The following is an 18,231-nucleotide window of genomic DNA, read 5'->3' as shown; positions in this document are numbered from 1 at the left end:
TTTACCCTCAGGCCCAAAGACCTACATTTACCGCACTACCTCAGAAATTATTTAAGTCCGTTCTCTTTCAATATTATCATGCCATTCCTCCTGCCTTCCAAGCCCCGTGCCTCTGTGCTCACCCCATTCTCGCATTTTGCTCTGCTCGTCCCTCACCCCTTCTCGGACATCTTTCTTAGGCTCTTCTTTTTGTTGTTAACAGCCGCCCCCTTCCCTCTCCATCTGTCTCTATCCTCTGTTTTTTGGGTTATGTCTCAGGCCCACCTTGCCCCCACCCCAGGGAAAACCTCTATTTTTATATTCTCAAGTAGCTGAAAAAAAAGTTGTCATTTCTAATAGTTACTAGTAACAATAGTGAGATTCACGTTTCTCTGGAAATAAGCCAATGACTTTAAGCCTAGATCTAACTGCAGAATTGTGTAATATAAAGTTAGCATTGTAATAGCTACTTATAAGAAAAAATGCATAAAAGTTGGTTAATTTCCATTTTCTGGGCTATATTCCATAGTTCACAGGTATTTTAAAATGATAACCCTATCAACAGTTGTCTCAGAATGGCTGTTATTGTTGACACATGGGTGGATATTACACCTCGGTAAATATTTCTCCTTGGGAAACGCTTGGCTTTTGTGCCGCAGAACACAGGGAACCCTCCCTCCAGACAACAGGGCTTCCTTATACGCACACAAATACAGCAAATGCGGAGTGTGCAGTCAGACTCGGACGATTTATTGTACTGAATTTAGAATCAAGTTCAACTAAGCATTCTAACAGGTAACAAGATTTGAACAGCAGAGAAAAATCTATTTCAGTCATAAGAAAGCAAGCTCACACAGAGTCTCTGGCCGAGTGGATGAGCTTTCATTTTATTGGTTCTCGACACCCATCTGTGTGTAAGTGTGGTAACATGAAGTGGCCAAACATGGAAAATGATATGACACCACAATACCCCAAAGATGATTATTCTTACTTTGAATGGAAAACATCATTTAAATAATAATTAAAAAAAACATTTAAAAGATCTTAGTTTTTATAATTCCTAACTGTAAAATATCATCTCAGTAACAGAACAAAGAATTCTCCTGGGTTGGTCACATCATTCATTACTGAACAGGAAAATCAGTATCATAAAAAATGAAACACGGAAGTAGAAATAAATAACAAAATAATTTACGTGTAGGTAGTTTTGCTGCATTGCACATAACCACACAAAATCCTAAAGCTGATTTTTTTTTTTTTAAGTTTAGAAAACACATTTGCCTTTTCGAGCTTCCTGCTAAGTGATGCATGCTTCTTCTAAAGAAAACTATGCGGGCCTGATCTTTAAAACTTAAGTATCTGTCAATCTAGAGCTTGCGTGAGTGCGCAGGTGTGGACAATGGGTGGTGAACAAGCGACCTTCCCAGGCTCTGGGGGGTTGGGGAGCGGGGCGCAGGGGGGGGCCAGGCCTAGCAGCAGGCAGCTTCTCCAGCTTACCCCCAGGCCTAATGCCAGTAGTTTAGGGCGGAAATATGCAAAAAGCACTGGTACAAAATGGGTATGTTTGTTCTCTTACTGTGATGTCCCTCAGTGGACTGTAAAATCTTCACTCGCGTCCTCGGGAGGTTTAGCAAGAAGCATCACACGGCACGAGGATGGGACAACAGTGTTTCCTGTAGCACTTCTAGCAAGGCTCAACAGAGAGCGTTTTTCTTCCACAAGGCTCTTTTTTCAATGACAGCCTAGCTGGATATAGTATTCTTGGCTGCATATTTTTCTCATTTAGTGCTCTGAATATATCATGCCAGTCCTTTCTGGCCTGCCAGGTCTCTGTGGATAGGTCTGTTGCCAATCTAATGCTTCTACCATTGTAGGTTACAGATCTCTTGTCCCGAGCTGCTTTCAGGATTTTCTCTTTGTCTCTGAGACTAGTAAGTTTTACTATTAGATGTCAGGGTGTTGCCCTATTTTTATTGATTTTGAGAGGGGTTCTCTGTGCTTCCTGGATTTTGATGCCTGTTTCCTTCCCCAAATGAGGGAAGTTCTCTGCTATAATTTGCTCCAATATACCTACTGCCCCCCTCTCTCTTTCTTCTTCTTCTTCTGGGATCCCAATTATTCTAATGTTGTTTCGTCTTATGGTATCACTTACCTCTCGAATTCTGCCCTCGTGATCCAGTAGTTGTTTATCTCTCTTTTTCTCAGCTTCTTTATTTTCCATCATTTGGTCTTCTATATCACTAATTCTCTCTTCTGCCTCATTTATCCTAGCAGTTAGAGCCTCCAATTTTGATTGCACCTCATTAATAGCCTTTTTTATTTCGACTTGGTTAGATTTTAGTTTTTATTTCTCCAGAAAGGGTTTCTCTAATAACTTCCATGCTTTTTTCAAGCCCAGCTAGTATCTTTATTTATTTATTTTTTTTTCAGCTAGTATCTTTAAAATCATCATTCTGAACTCTAGTTCCGACATCTTACTAATGTCCGTATTGATTAGGTCCCTGGCAGTCGGTACTGCCTCTTGTTCTTTTTGTTGAGGTGATTTTTCCGTCTTGTCATTTTGTCCAGAGGAGAATAGATGAATGAGAGAACAAAATGCTAACAGGGTAACAACGTCCCCAGAAAATATACACTCAACAAATCAGAAAAGACCTTCCAGAAAGTGGTCGCTTTTCTGTTCAGAGAGTTGTTGCTATTCCTTTCTTCGAACTCCTATTGAGTTTATAGGTGTTCAGAATGGTTTGATCCCTATCCAGCTGAATTCCTGGGACCAGACGAAATCCAGGTCTCCTACTCCTCTGCCATCTTGCTCCGCCCCCTCTTCCCCTCTTTTCTTGCTAAAAAGGCTCTTAGCAAGTTTCCACCAGTCCAATTTCTTTTGCTTCCTATTCCAAGCATTCCCAGTTCCCTGCCTTTCTGGCCAGCCCTTAATTGATATGAATTCTTCTCCTCCTGAATTAAGTTCCTCCCATCCTTGCCTCGCAGCCTGGCCCTCTGTGGCATCAGAAAGAGCCACGTGCGAACCTCTCGAGACCACAGGCCTCTCAGCACCACATGGTGGGCCCTCCCGAACAGCACTTTTTAAATCTGTCAGGGAGGGCATGTTTGCTGGCTTAAGAGAAAACGGATCTTGAAAATAAAGGGAAAGATGAAGTGGAATTCTGGTGCATACTCAAATATTTTAAGATTGAAGTTTGGTCTCTTCTCTTGCCCATCTCTCCGTGCCCACAAATGGTAACTAGCGTCCTGAATTAAGAGAATGCCAACGCATATTCTTTCTTGAATGGGGTTGTCCGTGCAGGGGTCAGCGAACGTCTTAACAGGACGTTTGTCCATAAAGGGACATTTAGTAAGTATTTTAGGCTCTACAGGTCACGTATAGTCTCTGTTGCATATTCTTCCCTTTTTTTTCTTTAATAACCCTTTCAGAATTGAAAAACCATTCGCAGCTCAAGAGTCTTCTAGATGTTCCCTGTGGCCAACAGTTTGCCAAGGAGTTCTTTGGCAGGGGAACATGGGCACTTAACTATGTAAAGTATAAGGCTGTTTGGGCCTTGGAACCCTGATTTGGGATTTCTTTTGGACAGTGAGGTAGGTCCTTGCCCAGGGATCCTTAGACCAGGCGTAAAGCAGAACTCCTGTTTGTCTCCATTCTGCTCCCCAGATGGTACAGAGCTGGACCAAATTGGCACCGTTTACTTAAAAGGTGGCTACTTACGGTAGGAAGTCTTAATTAAGGCCCATTTAAATTTGGGCCTATGCTGGCTAACCCTTGCCTGGTTTTAAGGCAAAATCACATACTCCAGGTGTCTGAGGAGTTTCATTTCCAGGTTACTTACTACGCCCAATGGTTGGCGGCAGGAAAGCTCAAGTGTAAACACACTTCCTCTTCACCACCGATGCCACCCACAGTCCACAGAACAGGCCCTGTCCGAGGATTCAAGGGAAGCATGCCAGCTCACTCTACTCCTGGGGTATCTACAACACTGCCCGTGTGTGGCTGGGTCTTGATAAGGAACAGTGTTTACCAGGGACCAAGCACTTTAAAAGCTGGAGACCAGCGTTTCAGAATCTGGGTCTTCCACAGGGACATTTACCTCCCTCCTCCCTGACACAAGAGCACACACCAGAGGCTGTATGACCACCGAGCTCCTCCAACCTTCTGGAGAGCTGAGAGACAAAGATTCTACCAATAACTTTCTCACTGTTGGAATAGTCACTCTGAAGAGCAGAGTAAGAGAATTTGCATTTCTTTTATATATTTGTGATCTTTTCAAGTCATCAATATATATATGATATATGCCCTGTTTTAAATAGTTAATAAACATAAGTAAAATCCATTTTTTTAAAAGTTAAATAAGGGCTTCCGGATCTGAATCCTTTCTCTAATGAATACTGTCTGGAGAAGCAGCTGTTGGGTCTCAAAATACACATTTGCTACCAACCAGACGAATTTAACTGTTCTGGGATTAAGAAATAGCATGCGTGTGTACACACACTCACAAAAAGAACTTCACCTAAAAAAAACTAGGTATGGGAATTCCCAAAGCCTCTAAACTAAACAAATAGGTGAAAAACAACCAATCTCACATAAGCCAATCCAGTTGCTCTCTTTAGGTTTCTGTTTAAAATGTTGAACTTGTTTTCTCAAACTGTGAGTTTATTTCTTGTATTAAAGTCAGGCCCTTCTCTTAGTCAGGATTTACAGTGGCATTACCACCACAGCCTCAACTGTGACTGTAATAAAGACAACTGGTCAAGCTAAGTATGGGGTCTCCAAGATAAAACTGCTGCGACCATTTTTCATTAAGGAGGGGAACACCAACTTGAAGTTGGAAGAAACTGGAGCACATTAAACCAGCAAAAATGTACCACTAAGAAATGCTGACGTGCCTGTCAGCAGGCTCTAGCTCCAGTTCTCATGACCTCAAAACCAGTGATACTTGATGAGTTTTCCAACTCAAGGACATAATATTCTAGAGCTGCTGAAAGGTGGGAATGAGAAAGTCATTACCTGTGGTCATGAAAGACAATGGTAATGGGGATTTCTCTACATAAAAAGAAACAAATTCTGAAGTGTGTGTTTTTAAAAGAAAGAGCAATGCATTCTCTCATCCTCTTTATCATTTCTCTCTCACACACACACTCACACAATTCTATTCTCTCACACACACTCTCACACACATTCTATTCTCTCACACACAAAAACATCTCACATACACACATTCACTCACATATATTCTCTCAACACATTCTCTCAACACACACTCTCTCACACATTCTCACACATACACAAAAACATCTCACACACGGTTTCTCGCACACACATTCTCTCTCACACACACATTCTTCTCTCTTACACACACACACACACACACACACACACTGCTGTAGTCATTATTTCACATCTTCCAGGATTATCAATTTTAAAAATAGTTACCTCCTGGTTCCTATATTTCTATCTTGGGTATAAATGGTTTTGATTTTTTAAGCCTACGAAGAAAACATACAGTGACAGATCTGAACAATAAATAAAAACTACACATCACCCTGTGTAGGTCAGAGCTTTTGAGACAGACAAAAAGCGGACTATGATTCAGCCAGTCGTGTTCTGGTTCTGAGAAAACATCACTCTCAGTGCTACCTCCTCTGATGGAAAACAGCTTTGCCATTCCCTCCAGTATCAAAGTGAATCTGTTTAAAATTTAACATACCTCAAAGAAAAACAAAGTCTTAGGTAGCCATCCTATGCAGCAAGAATGAAGTGATTTTCCCTTTTCCCTGCTCCTCAATTTAAAGCTGTATGCAAAACGGCTAAACGCAACACTTCTGGGACAGCAGAGCTTACAAACAATGGATTTTGTTTTTGTTTCAAGGAACAAAAATTGGGAAAGGAAAAACAAAACCAAATGAGAATAAAGAGGAGAAACCCTGAGGCAAAAAATGGCTTTTCCTTCAGAAAGTCTCGCGGGGCTCTCGAACTCCCGCTCACAAGGTACCGGCAATCTTCTGGGACGGAAGGCCTTCCTCCAGCCAGAGGGTGGCGGTCGAAGCGCTGCGCGGTGCCCGTCTGTGAATGCGCCGGAGCCGCAGCAGGTACAGCAGGATGGAGAGCACGACCACCAGGAAGCAGCCTGAGAACAGGTAGTGATTGTAGACAAAGGAGAAGCCCCGCCAGTGAGCGTGACTGGCCCGGAAGGTCTCCTGTTGGATATCTCTGCTCGCACGGAAACAAAAGCAAACACCACAGGTAAGTGAGGACGGGACTCGTCAGGCAAGCCACGCGGTGGAACGGTGCGCAGCATATGGGAACTGCGCGAAGGCTATGGGAACAGTGCGCAGCATATGGGAACTGCACCCAGCATATGGGAACAGCGCGCAGCGTATGGGAACTGCGCGCAGGGTATGGGAACAGCGCGCAGCGTATGGGAACTGCGCACAGGGTATGGGAACAGCGCGCAGCGTATGGGAACAGCGCGAAGGCTATGGGAACAGTGCGCAGCGTATGGGAACTGCGCCCAGCGTATGGGAACTGCGCGCAGGGTATGGGAACAGTGCGCAGCGTATGGGAACTGCGCACAGGGTATGGGAACAGCGCTCAGCGTATGGGAACTGCGCACAGGGTATGGGAACAGTGTGCAGCGCATGGGAACTGCACACAGGGTATGGGAACAGCACGCAGCGTATGGGAACTGCGTGCAGGGTATGGAACAGTGTGCAGCGTATGGGAACAGCGTGCAGCGTATGGGAAATGCGCGCAGGGTTATGGGAACAGTGTGTAGCATATGGGAACAGCGCGCAGGGTATGGGAACAGCGCACAGGCTATGGGAACAGCGTGCAGTGTATGGGAACTGCACGCAGCGCATGGGAACTGCACGCAGGGTATGGGAACAGTGCAGCGTATGGGAACAGCGTGCAGGGTATGGGAACAGTGTGCAGCGTATGGGAACACCGTGCAGGGTATGGGAACAGCGTGCAGCATATGGGAACAGCGTGCAAGCTATAGGAACAGCGCACAGTGTATGGGAACAGTGCGAAGGGTATGGGAACAGTGTGCAGCGTATGGGAACTGCGCACAGGGTATGGGAACAGCGCGCAGGGTATGGGAATAGTATGCAGCGTTTGGGAACAGCGTGTAGCATATGGGAACTGCGCACAGGGTATGGGAACAGCGCGCAGAGTATGGGAACAGTATGCAGCGTTTGGGAACAGCGCGCAGGGTATGGGAACAGTATGCAGCGTTTGGGAACAGCGTGCAGCATATGGGAACTACACACAGGGTATGGGAACAGCGCGCAGGGTATGGGAACAGTATGCAGCATTTGGGAACAGTATGCAGCGTTTGGGAACAGCATGCAGCGTATGGGAACAGCGTGCAGGGTATGGGAACAGTATGCAGTGTTTGGGAACAGCGTGCAGCATATGGGAACTGTGCACAGGGTATGGGAACAGCGCGCAGGGTATGGGAACAGCGTGCAGCATATGGGAACTGCGCACAGGGTATGGAAACAGCGCGCAGGGTATGGGAACAGTATGCAGCGTTTGGGAACAGCGTGCAGCGTATGGGAACAGCGTGCAGCGTATGGGAACAGTGTGCAGGGTATAGGAACAGCGTGCAGGGTATGGGAACAACGTGCAAGGATATGGGCCAGAGGGAGCTGGTTTAGGACTCGGCGCTGCAGACAAAAACTGTCATCTCAGTCTCTGAGACTCAGTTTCCTCACCTCTAAAATGTAAGCTAATGTGGCGTAACAGAGGGTGATTGTTAGTAGTAACAAGAGAACACATGAAAGTGCATTCATAAGTCTGTAGCAGTTACCATCATTGTCATTCGGGAAACAAAAATCAGAGAAATGTAAAAGAACGGTGACAGTTTCACTAACACACAGAAGCCAATGTGGAACGAGAGCACCTGTCTGTGAGCCGTAATATCCACTACTCACAAAGTCTGCAGGTGAACCAGCTAAACAGACTGCTGGGACATGCTCAATTAGATGAAGGGGAAAAAAAAAACCCCCAAGAAGCGAATTCCTCGTTTATCAGTGCCCCAGGGTTCTTACGTGGGGTCAGCGGGCAGCCAGTCTGTGAACGTGAACGGGGAAATGTCCGTCTTTACTTGCCAGTCTCTGACTGGCATTTCCACTGACCATGAATGCGGACAGCAAAGAACTGCAGTGTCAGCAGTACTTGTGACTTTGACCGTGGGGAAGCTCGAAGATCTTTTATATCACACTGTGGTGGTTTGCAGATGCCTCAAAATACTGACACATGTCCCTGTACTGAAATCACAGAAAGTACTAGCTCTGCTGCCAGACTGGTTATTTCATGTGTTAACAAAAATATGTCACAGGCATGTGTTCTGTAATATTTTGATAAATGTATTTCAATACGGGGGTTTCCTCTGTACCCTATGTTATTTATTTTATACCTTAAGAACAGTATTTTGAGGAGGAGTCCAAAGCCATAAAGATGAAGAACCCCAGAAACAGCCCTTCTGTGCAGGGGTTAGGGAAAGACGCTTGAGAATAATCAAAAGCTTTTGTGCTGCATAGGATGGGATGGGTGGGGTGGGAAGGAAGCACGGGTGGGAAAGGCCAAAGTCAAACTCTGGTCTACAGTCCTGTCCACGGCCAGCACGCACCCCAAAAAACAGCAAACCACAGCTGCCATGCTGTATCATAATGCAGAAAAGCCTATTTTGTTTTTCTTGTTCCCAAATCCATAGCCATACCTTAAGGGTAAAAAACGGGTCCTGTAAAGGATTGCTCCGAGCGTCCACTGAACCTCCTTGTCATAAACTTGTAAGGCTGTCTTTAAATTTTTATAGTTGACAGGAAATGAAAAGCCCCTATGAAACACCTCGAACATCCAGGCCGATTTGAAGCACTGGTACCTATGAACACCAAGCATAAACATAAGTGGGATTCATTTACTTGTCAAAATGAACCGTACGCTGAGATGTCCTTCCCCCGCGACCATGGTGGGTGCACAGGCCGGCACTTTGGGCAGCCAAACAACCCTATACACTTCCAGTTGATCGACTTGGTTTGTGCCCCTTGTCCCATAACCCGAAACAGTTCACCTGCCAAAATCGGTTAGCGCATGAAACTTGGTCTCGGTATGATTTCATACCTTGCTATGACAGATTTTTTTCCTCAGGCATTCCATCATTTACTGTCTGATAAATACTGAGCAAGTCCCAACTTCTTTGGACCTCAGTTTTTTAAATTATAAAATGAGAAGGCAGAAGAGTCCTTTTCAACTCTGATATTCTATGATTCTAAATATTTATCAGAAGCTTACTTATTGCAAAGTAAATATTAGAGTCTTACTTATTGCAAAGTGCTGAGCTAAGTTAGTAATGAGATATAATAGCAAATAATAAGATAGCCCATGTACTTAAATGACTTACAATGACAGGATTTTAAAAAAGCAACAAAGAATTATGAAGGAAGGCAGAATCTGATAAATGTCACTAGGGAGACATAATGCGTGCTCTGGAGACCGACAGAGGGATGGAGTCTGCTTGAATGGGCAAGAGGGAGACTCGAAAGGGACAGCATCTGACCTGACTCTGTGGTCTGGCCAGGACTTCTACAAGCAGGGGATGAACAAGGGAACTCCAGGTGGAAGGAACAGCAAAACTGAATAAAAAACTGTCAGCTATGTTTGGACACAAGTATCTGTTGTCCCGTCTGAAAGGAGCCCCAGGATAGATGAGGAGAAACAGTGATCGATGAGTATGCGAAAGCAGGTTGGGGCTGGGGTGTGGCAAGCCAGGTGCCAACACTGAAGCATGGTTCCGTGCAACCACATGGGTTCAGCCACCCACTGCTTACTTTAGCCTGTGGAGGTCAGCATGGGAGGCGTAGAGTCCTCGGTCAAAGCGTTCCCGCAAGATCGACCACTTTGTTGCACAATAATCCTAGAAGAAATTTCACCCCAAAGAAATCATTGGTAAAGGTTTAACGGTTTCTTCATTTTAAAAACGGCTGACCAAATTCATATTCCTAACAAACAGATCCTTCCAATTAGGCAACACAAGCTTAACGTCTATGTGTAACGTGAAGACAGGATGCACAAGCTTCCAGCAAATACTTACTGATTAGCAAAGACAGTGCTTGTTCTGTCTTAAAATGCTGCCGAAGTTATTGTTACAGAGAATTTCACTGCCCACAACCAACCTCTTCAAAACTGCTTACGTTTCCCCGTGTGACTGCCTGTGACAGGCAGAAACTTTCGGAAAAGCGAAGTGGTACTTCAGTTAGGTCTGAGTGGGTCCCTAGGTCTGTGGCTCCACAGTGCAAGGCCCTGGGAACACCAACATGACTACAAAAGGCCTGTCTTTAGGAGAAGGGCAAGAGGTGCCATCTTTCCTGAAGTTATTTGTAATAATATTAATAGCTAACATTTATTGAGCACGAAGTGCCTTTTCTTTTTTTTTTTTTTTTTTTTTTATATTTTATTTATTTATTTGACACAGAGAGACACAGTGAGAGAGGGAACACAAGCAGGGGGAGTGGGAGAGAGAGAAGCAGGCTTCCCGCCGAGCAGGGAGCCCGATGCGGGGCTCGATCCCAGGACCCTGGGATCATGACCTGAGCCCAAGGCAGATGCTTAACGACTGAGCCACCCAGGTGCCCCCGAAGTGCCTTTTCTGAACAGAATACTTAAAGCCATTCCTTGGCATGGCTAGGATTCCAACCTCTATTTCAAAGACGAAGAAACTGAGGCTCTGAGGGATGGTGAAACGTGCAGCAGGGAACACAGAACAGCACTCGGTCTGGGATGAGAGGTGTGGACAGGCATTGAGGGCAGAGGAAACACCGTGAACAAGGAGGGAAGTAGGCTGGATGTCAGGGAAATGAAGTCCGCAGTAATGAGAGTGAGGGCGTGTGTGCTGGGTGGGGAGAGGATGCTCCCGGGTGGGGATGACATGTGAAAGCACTTGCAATTTATCCTGGTACAAAAGGAAGCTGCTGAAGACTGTAAAAAGGAGAGGGGACTGCACTTGTGTCTTGGACAGAACTCTCTGGGAGTGGCGTGAGGAATGGACGACGGAGGGAGACCAGAGGCAAGAAGACCAACTGGGAGGCTCCTACAGGTGATAGCCGCAGGCTTCACTACGGCGGTGAGAGCAGGACGGAACATAGGGAAGGCTTTGAGAAATGGTCATGCATCAAGTAATGTGCTTGTTGACTGATTATGGGGCATGTGCAGCGAGGCGGGAAGGAATGGCGGGGAGAAGTCTAGAACTCCTGAGTTTTGGGAGGTGGACTAGATGGTCAGGGATGCCATTAACCCAGACAACATCACAGAACGAGGGGAACAAATGGAAAATGGTGGGTTTGTTTTGGGACATGAAATCTTGTAGGCAGGGGTCAGGACTGGACCCTCTTCTTGACAGGCAGTAGCAGCGACCCATGAGCATGGGTGAGACCGTCTAAGAGCCTGAAGGTCCAAGGGCCAAAGATGGCTGTTGGGGATCACCCAAGGTTAAGGGGTATAAAGGTGGGGAACCCTTGAAAGGGCCTAAGCAACCATCAGAAAGGCAGGGGCCAACAAGAGAACAGGGGTCCTGGCAGCTAAGGGACAGGAAGGCTGCCAGGAGTGTGGCCAGATCATGGCTACATTATTACCCAGAAGTATACAAGTCTGTCATTTGGAAGCCACTCGTGATCAGAGTGGTTCATGGAGTGGTGGGGCAAAGTCTGCTCACCGTGGACTTCTGACTCCTGCTGGGACTATGGCTCTTGCTCAACCAAGGGAACAGGATCCCCAACATGCTGCACTACACCCTTCCATCCTCCACCTTCCCCTTCTCTTGACCCAGGCCTCTCAATATGCAGGAGGGACATAAGCTGCCACTGTCTACACCAGTCTCTCAAAAGCATGCAGGGGAAGAGGGTTTCTTTGAAGGTTACCTTTGCAGCTTTAGTAAAAGTAGCAGCATTGTAATCCCCCCCCATTCGTAACACATCTTCAGTGCAATAGTAGAACTCCGAAAAGCCATAGAATTCGCTGTTCTGGAAGTGAATCGGGGGCTGGTAGATGCCGTTGAGGGAGGTCTGTGTCTCATTCGTTTTATTCATGAAAGGCTGGATGGTCTCTCGACACAGGTCAAAGTCTCCTGTTCCCCGGAGGTACATGGTCTGTCCATTTTGCTGGATTTCATCTTTAATGTCTAGGGGTAAGCAGGGGTCCAGGTATGGAGTATCAGGAGCCAGACCGGTCTGTTTCCCCAGAAGCCTACAGGACAAAGAGAAACTTGATCTGAGACTGACAGAAAGATGTGTTTTGAAGCAGCAGCTACAAGTCAGTGTTTCTTAAGACATTCTGTGGACCATGAGCTCTGTGAGGTGTTCTGTGGGAATGAAGAAGTGTTCTGGAATCATAAGGTTAAGGAAACAGGTTCTTGGGCCCCTCCTGGAGATTCACCATCCATCCACACGTGTGTAGGGCAGACACTGTAACAGGGTCCAGTGAGACAGCTACCCTGTCGGATGACCAGTGCTTTCCGTACCCTGGAACGTGGCCTGGCACTCTCAGCCCGAGCGTCTGTGGTTCCTACGCTCCTCTCGGTTTCAAGTTCACTGCAGGTGAATGCCCACCAGCTGTGTCGTTTCCAATCCTGTTCTGCCACTAGAGTCTGTGGGTTTCAGTGTACAGAGATGAAATGTGACCGTGGAAAGAAGTCACTGGCCCCATCTAAGCCAGGCTCCAAGCCTTAGATAAAGGCAAGGTGCTTGCTTGAAAACTGCTGTCAAATTCAGTATTAGCAAGGTTTAAAAAAACGGGGAAAATTGAGAAGAACTGGTATCAAATTGCTTCACAAATGTCTGTTAAGCCCTTGGTAGTCTTTAAAGAAGCCAGAATGACACTGAGATGAGCAGGTGCAGTGCGTGCCAGAGCTATGACGGGTGTAGCCTGAGAAAAGACCTCAGTCCAGAGCAAAAGACTGGCACATGAATACTTAAGTTAAAACAAAATAAAACTGCTGTTTAATTCTATTTTTGATTCTCTGTTTTAACTGATTTTTAAAAATTAATCAACTTTTGATCCCAACTGTTGCAGGTAAGAGAGTTTCTATTGTAATACAAGGTTCTGAGAAGTCCCATGGAAAAGAAATCTTAACTGTCCACTGAAACGCACTGTGCTTATGACTGACTTCCCGATGAAAGGTCCCTGCACTAAGACCTGTCATCCCACTGTATGTACTCACCACTTCTCACTGCTAAGCAACTGAGGAACAGAAAAGAGCTCACAACAACCGCGTTTATGTTAGTGTTTGATACCGTGACATCACGTGGGCCTAAAAGGTGTTTAAATATTACTATCAGTCATTCAACTGACAAGTTGTTTATTCCAAAGATCAGGGCAACTCAAAATGCACTTGAATGTAATAAATTAAGGTCTTTGCCATTAATTAAAAATGTCTTATTTTGAAAACTCAATTGCTACTGATGGCAAAGAGATAACTATGCATTTCAAGGCTCAATTCATGACATATGTATAAAATGATGACTAATGTTTATAATTATTACAAAAGTCCAAGATGGGGCGCCTGGGTGGCTCAGTCAGTTAAGTGTCCGACTCCTCGTTTCAGTTCAGGTCATGATCTCAGGGTTGTGAGATCGAGCCCCACATCAGGCTTCACACTCAGTGCAGAGTCTGCTTGAGATTCTCTCCCTCTGCCCTCCCCTGGCTCACACACACTCACTCTCTCTAAAATAAATACATAAGTAATATCTTTAAAAAAAAAAGTGCAAGACTAGTCAAATGTACTTCAACACTACTGTTTTTAGTTGCCCTACATCTTAATTAAGAAGGACCACTGAACTGTCATGCAAGTTTCTTGACATTAAAACCAATTAGTAAAAATTAGCATTGCAGGTGTTTCTCCAAAGTTCTAATTCAAACATCACTTATAAAATATTTCTATTTAATACTATTATAAAAAATTATTATACCAAAACGTACTATAATATATACCACATTTAAAAGAAATGATGGGACTACCAATCTCTTAACTAACACCATTCAATTAATGTCTGGAGCAGAAAAAGAACAAGTTTTTTATTGCTCTTCCTATTCACATACGTGAATTTCTGGAAAATGTGGTACTGAATGGCTCTGACTTGGTCTTTCTTAAAGTTCAGGCCTCCACAGGTTTATCAAGATTAAATTGATCAAGGAATTATATACTACCATTTAACTCTACGAATTGGGATTTTTTCCCTCAAAACTGGTTATCAAAAAAAAAAAAAACTAAACACAGTAATTAATAGGATATTTTATATAATCCCAGATTTCAGATATTTTTATTCATCCAAACAGCTTTGCTTTTTTTATGGACCAACTTCACATATATAATTGCTATATACTTAAACTTATAAATTTAAACTGATTAAGGTGTTGCCTAGGTGGCTCAGTCGGTTAAGTGTCTGCCTTTGGCTCAGGCCATGATCCCAGGGTCCTGGGATCGAGTCCTGCATCAGGCTCCTTGCTCAGTGGGGAGTTTGCATCTCCCTCTGCCTCTGCCTGCCACTCCCCCTGCTTGTGCTCTCTCTCTCTCTGACAAATAAATAAGATCTTTAAAAAAAAAATAAAGTGTTGCTTTTGTTTTATATATTTTCTATAGCAAAATTTTTTATAAACTCAGTTTTTTTTTTTGTAAATCAGGGCAGTTTTATTTATGATGGCAAGGTACAAGACTCCACGCTTAGGTGCATGGGTGAGATAAGGACCAAGCCCAGGCCTTCTGCTTCTCTTTGGGATTCCTGGGGGCAAACTTCTCCTGCAGTGTCTTCCATATGCCTTTATTCATTTCCTTAACTCTTCCAAAGTGTCTGTGGACAGGATCAGCTTGTACTCTTCCATGGACAGGCTGATGAAGCTCATGTCTCTGGGATGAGGGTACTTGTGTTTGTAATAGTTTGAATGGAATCGGCTAAGCTCTCATACATCTAACCACAGGCCTCAGGCTCTGGAATCTGGGTATTCTCTCCCTCCTGAAAGGCCTGTGTTCCCGCTGCTGCAGGTTAAGTGCCCAAGTCCCAGCCCTGTCTGCTCTCATCCACTGGCCGGTCCTCACAGAACTTAAGGAAATGCTGGTAGTGGCTGGTCGCCATTTTGGGCACCCCATAAACTCATTTTTAGAAGTTTCACTGGGAAAATGTTTAAGATCACTAACTTAGACTTCTAGATCACTTCTTTTTCCTGCATAACTTCTTTCTCTATGGCCTTATCCACTAAATGCACACACCAGAACATCACATAATTCACTTCCATCATCAAAGACAATTTGATCATCACTTACTGCAGGCCTCCAGGACATCTGCAGTGGCCCAGGTGCTGAGTTTCCCAAGGACTTTGCAATGTGAAATACACTACCCAGGGCTCAAAACTATTTCAAAACATTAATAGTGAAATTTCTAATCCAGGGAGGTGTGGGTCTGAGAGAGAGCTCTTCCTTCAGAGCCTAGGAGGATTCAGGGCCAAAGGTAGGGATCCTGCTGTCCTTTCATTTCTCAGCTGGCAGGGGAGTCAAAAGCTGACAGCACTGATAGACTTCTGCTACTTGAGGTCTCCCTGCTTTGCCTCCATATGTTTTCTTGAAAGTGAATCCTGAGAAGTGGAAGGTGCTTTACCTGTTCTTCTGAACTGTGCTGGCAAATATTCGGTCTTCATATCTCTGTCGAGCAGCATTGCCACCAAACCCAAGAAATGTGGCCACATAGACTCGGTACACATGCTCAGTTTGGTGAACATCACATCCCAAGTTAAATTCAGCTAACAAGTTCTTAGCTACTTCTTCCTGCAAATGCAAGGATAAAAAGCTTTAATATTTTAAGCAATACAAAAAAAATTACCTCCTGTGAAAAAGAAGGATCTAAAAAGATTCTCATCTAAAAGCAGCAAAAATTTCTGCTTCTGCATTTCCCAAGGACCCTTCTAAGCATCCCTCAGATTTCAATATGACAATTCTGACTTAAGAGAATCCAGATGTGCTGCACATCTGTGATACCGTTGCTTTTTGTAAAGGGAAGTTAGCAACATAGTTCATATCCTCTGATCTAGTAAACCTACTTACTGAAGCCTATGCTTTAGAAATAATTCTAAACATCAAAAAGTCTCTACATACAAAGATGACCTCTGTGTTCTGTGACAGAAAAAACTGAGTGTCATCTAAATCTACAACTCTGGGGCACCGGGGTGGCTCAGTCGGTTAAGCGTCTACCTTTGGCTCAGGTCATGATTTCAGGGTCTTGGGATCGAGCCCCACATCGGGCTCCCTGTTCAGCACGGGGTCTGCTTCTCAGAAACTCTCCATCTGCCCCTCCCCGCTACTCCTGCTCTCTAATAAATAAATACAATCTTAAAAGAAAATTGTTTTAAAAGATAAAAAAAAAATCTACAACTCCAAGGAGGGTTTAGTTAATTATGGTAATCAACAGTTAATGGAGGAACATGCTTATGCGCTGTTAAACAAGGGACACAACATTGTATAAACAGTAAGATTATAATAACTATATTTGAAAAAAAACCATAAACACGGAAAAATGAATGAAAAGAAATACACCAAAATGCTAACAATGATTTTTTTGGATGATGCACCCATGGAAAAGTTTTAACCCTGATTTTTCAGTATTTTTCCAAACTCACTTTCTATGTATTTTTTACTTTGTCTTGGGGGGGAAAACATGACTTTTAATGAAGAGTGTAATAGTTTCTAGAGGCATGCCTGGATGAAAGCAGAACACACAGATTGTAATATTTGAATTTACAACACATTTTTGTAAAGAGCTTAATAAATATACCAATAACATTAGTGAGCAACCACGAGGTGGCTGGCAGTGCATCAGATATATTATATGCACTATCTCATTTCAGCTTTATAAAAACCCTGTGTGAGAGGTGCTTGCATTCACATTTATAGATGAAGAACCTAGCTCAAAGACGTTAAGTGACGTGCTTAAGGTCACACATCTAGTGAGGCCAGCGTGATGATGGAGCCCAGACTTTTTTAACCACCACACCATGCTAGGGGAAAGTGTAGGAAACCAGGCTTTGGTAGTAATTTACAGCTGAGTGGTAACAGAGTCATGAAGACATGCAGCAGTTCAGGAACACATGTGGAAACCTTTCTGGTGCTCTCTATACAAGGCTGCCTGGCCTAGTGGGAAACTCCAGGCAGTGACTGCGAGCCCTGAGGGGCATGGGAGAAAACAGAAGAAACCCTAAGTTCAGAAATGTGCAAGCAGTGCATACAAACCCCAATCCTTTCTAGAAAAGTCAAAAGCTGTCTGAGCCTGAAAAGAAACCCCAGTACATTCCCCAACTATAACTTAATATGATGCCATTACATTAAGTTTTACAGTATCTGTTGAGAAAAGAAGTAACTGAAGAGAAAATACAAACAAAAATTCAAGCATGTGACTAAAATTTATACCAAACAAAAACTCTCAGTTTAGAAAACAAACCAGCTGACTTCAATGAACAAACACAAACGGCTTAGCGGAGGTTCGCATGGCTTCCTCCTGACTCCGTTCTCCTGGGTTGGGAAGGTAGGGCCTCAGGAAGCATAGTAAAGATGTGTTCAGACTCAGAAAACAAAACAAAAATGGATGGAGACATGTTAAAGGAAAACCAAACCAAACGGAAGAAAATTTGTACGGATAGTAACCTGCTGTGAGGAGGCAAAGCTTACAGTTTTGGGAACTTCGTACGCTATCTGAGTTGACACGCCTCCCATGTCCAGAATACCAGCTGTCCTTTTACGGAGAATAGCTTCCCTGCTTTCGCTACCAGGAATGTTAACCTCCACAACTGCATCCTCATCTGCAAAGAACAAGAAACATCCATTGGAACAGAACCAATCCGGAGAATGGGGATCTTCTGAGGAGTCCTCTTGTTTTCATGGTACTTCCAAGCCCACTTGGGCAAACTCAGCCTACTCCTCCCACCTAAAGCCAAGTTCATAGTGGGAAAGAGCAGCTCCTCTCTCTACTCCTACACGCTTAGCTGTGTCACAAAACTCAGCTCCTGGGGCACCTGGGTGGCTCAGTCGGTAAAGCGTCTGCCTTCAGCTCAGGTCATGATCCCAGGGTCCTGGGATCGAGTCCCGAATCTGGCTCCCTGCTCTGCAGGGAGCCTGCTTCTTCCTCTCCCTCTGCCCCTCGCTCATGCTCTCTATCTCAAATAAATAAATAAAATCTTTAAAAGACAAAACTTAGCTCCTTTTTCATCCT

General features: G+C 44.4%; 1 protein-coding gene and 1 pseudogene across 2 annotated transcripts in view; both read right to left on the bottom strand.

Moving 5' to 3' along the window:
- Window positions 1-708: 708 nt before the first annotated feature.
- ENTPD4 (ectonucleoside triphosphate diphosphohydrolase 4) overlaps window positions 709-18,231 on the bottom strand; it is a 40,545-nt gene continuing 23,022 nt past the window's right edge. The window contains exons 8-13 of one of the 2 annotated variants that reach the window (XM_036075083.2): window positions 17,667-17,821; window positions 15,631-15,797; window positions 11,905-12,229; window positions 9,820-9,905; window positions 8,712-8,873; window positions 709-6,196 (exon numbers count right to left, since the gene is read on the bottom strand). In XM_036075083.2, the coding sequence (XP_035930976.1) occupies window positions 5,968-6,196; window positions 8,712-8,873; window positions 9,820-9,905; window positions 11,905-12,229; window positions 15,631-15,797; window positions 17,667-17,821 (1,124 nt within the window). In that variant the 3' untranslated portion in view covers window positions 709-5,967. The remainder of the gene's footprint in view (window positions 6,197-8,711; window positions 8,874-9,819; window positions 9,906-11,904; window positions 12,230-15,630; window positions 15,798-17,666; window positions 17,822-18,231) is intronic. The other variant, XM_036075084.2, reaches the window with a different exon arrangement.
- LOC118524784 (ubiquinol-cytochrome c reductase complex assembly factor 2 pseudogene) lies at window positions 14,601-15,612 on the bottom strand (annotated as a pseudogene).

This window comes from Halichoerus grypus, chromosome 3 (assembly GCF_964656455.1).
Source record: "Halichoerus grypus chromosome 3, mHalGry1.hap1.1, whole genome shotgun sequence".
NCBI classification, from domain to species: domain Eukaryota; kingdom Metazoa; phylum Chordata; class Mammalia; order Carnivora; family Phocidae; genus Halichoerus; species Halichoerus grypus.
Note: the sequence above shows the minus strand (reverse complement) of the source record. Positions and strands in the feature narration are given on the sequence as shown.